This window comes from Triticum aestivum, unplaced genomic scaffold (assembly GCF_018294505.1).
Source record: "Triticum aestivum cultivar Chinese Spring unplaced genomic scaffold, IWGSC CS RefSeq v2.1 scaffold77982, whole genome shotgun sequence".
Classification (NCBI taxonomy): Eukaryota; Viridiplantae; Streptophyta; class Magnoliopsida; order Poales; family Poaceae; genus Triticum; species Triticum aestivum.
This window is the reverse complement of record NW_025252474.1, coordinates 1-2,044: the sequence shown is the minus strand read 5'-3', so window position 1 is coordinate 2,044 and position 2,044 is coordinate 1. Positions and strand designations below refer to the sequence as shown.

Genomic DNA, 2,044 nt, shown 5'->3' with positions numbered 1-2,044 from the left:
ACGAACATTGATATTATTCGAAAGCCCCAGGGTTGATTTAAAAGGTTTTTGGAACAACCTTTCTCTCCTGCGAGTACTTAGTCTACAAGGTGTAAATGTTGTCGAGCTACCTGACTCGATAAGCAACCTCAGACATTTAAGGTACTTGGGACTTGCAGGTACAAGCATATCTGGGATCCCACAAGGAATAGGTGATCTGATGTTTATGCAGTTCATCGAACTTGCAGATTGTGTAAAAATTTCTCATGTTCCAGATAGCATCTTGAAGCTGCGAAAGCTAAGGTATATCAACTTTGCTGGCACCAACATAGCATCAATTCCTCGTGGATTTGGGAAGCTGGAAGATTTGGTCATGATATCTGGGTTTCCAACTCATTCAGATGATAATACAGATCAAGTATGGTCCAGTCTGGAAGAACTAGGGCCTTTGTCGAGACTCACAATGCTTGTCATAGAAAGTTTGGAGAAGGCATCTTCTGGTTCTGTGGCCGCTAGAGCAAAACTTAGTAGTAAAGCCCACCTAAGAATTTTGAACCTGGGATTTACACAGAATAGGGAGGTGGAAGAGCAAAACAATGGGGAGCAAGAGAGAATCGAGGAGGTTTTGGGTAATCTCTGTCCTCCAACCTGCATAGAACAGCTTGCCATCATTGGATACTTTGGACACAAACTTCCCCAGTGGATGAGAATGGTGCCAGTCTTTACCTTCTTAAAGCGGCTTGAGCTATCAAGTTACGCTTGCTATGAGCTGCCTTCTGGCTTAGGCCAACTCCCCTCTCTTGACTATTTTTGGGTTGACCAAGCTCCATTCATCAAGTATATCGGTCATGGTCTTCGCATGCCCTCAATTGGTGGTCGGGACATCGGCCTAGATAAGACACTTTCTGGTGGTGCTGCTGTTGTTGCATTTCCCAAGCTGAGAAAACTTGGGTTTCAGGGGATGTTGGGACTGACAGAGTGGGAATGGGAGCAGCAAATCCCAGCTATGACAACTTTAGAGGTGCTTACAATTGTCAATTGTCAGCTCAAGTATCTCCCTCCTGGACTTGCACATCATGCAAATGCACTGCGGGAGTTGGATCTAAGAAACCTCTCGCACCTGGTCTCCATACACAACTTCCCTTCACTCGTTGAGCTTCGCATAGTTGACAACCGAACACTAGAGAGAATCTATAACAATCCAAATTTGCAGCATATTTACATCGTTAGCTGCCCAGGGCTAAAGGTATTGGAAGATTTGCCATCACTCCAGAGCATCGAATGGGTGGATGTGACTGCTCAAGTGCTCCCAGATTACTTCCGGCACTCAAAGTTAGAGAAGTTGATTGTACAATGCTACATAAGCTTGCTCAAACTGATATCCTTACAAGATGCCAACTCTTCGGAATCCGAGTGGGGAAAGATCCAGCATGTTCACCAACTAAAAGCAACTGGGTACATATCAGCAGAAGAGACACGATATATCTCCTACACCAAGGAGCCCTACTCCTACAAAACAGACATTGGTACGTAAGATCATCGATTAAATTGTTTTCATTGCGATGTTTTTGTTCTTCCTTTTCTGAAAATATATCATTTTGTTACTTGGTTGCAGAACGACTGGATGAATTTGTAAATGTGGTGGTTGAATAATAGAGAAACAATATCATGAAGGAAGAACCGTCGGCCTTTTTTACTTATGTCGTGACATATCATATTTTTCAAGAGGTGCATATGGTCAAAGGGCATGCATTTTTTTTACTGGTATATGCAAAATAGCAGTACTGTGCATCGTTCTTTTTATGTATTTTGAATTCTCCTTGTTTTGCAGTGTCTAGCTCTTAGGCCCTGTTTGTTTGGGCTTTTGCTTCTACTTTTGCAGCTTTTTCACTTTGGCCAAAAAGCCATAAAAACTTCTAAATTGGTACTTTTGGAGCTTTTGGTTTTTGATGAATCGATATAACAATATTTAGCTCCGAAAGCCATGAAAGCTCTAAAAGCACCTATTTAGGAGCTTTTATGGCTTTTTGGCCAAAGTGAAAAAGCTGCAAAAGCAGAAGCAAAA

The 2,044-nt window shown here is 42.3% G+C and overlaps 1 protein-coding gene across 1 annotated transcript; it reads left to right on the top strand.

The window, feature by feature from the left end:
- Positions 1 to 4: 4 nt before the first annotated feature.
- On the top strand, positions 5 to 1,817 carry LOC123177436 (putative disease resistance protein RGA3; the record flags this gene model as incomplete). The annotated part of the gene is made up of 2 exons (XM_044591181.1): positions 5 to 1,505; positions 1,595 to 1,817. Coding segments are annotated over 2 exons (1,539 nt in total), but the record flags the coding sequence as incomplete, so codon positions are not given.
- Positions 1,818 to 2,044: the final 227 nt, after the last annotated feature.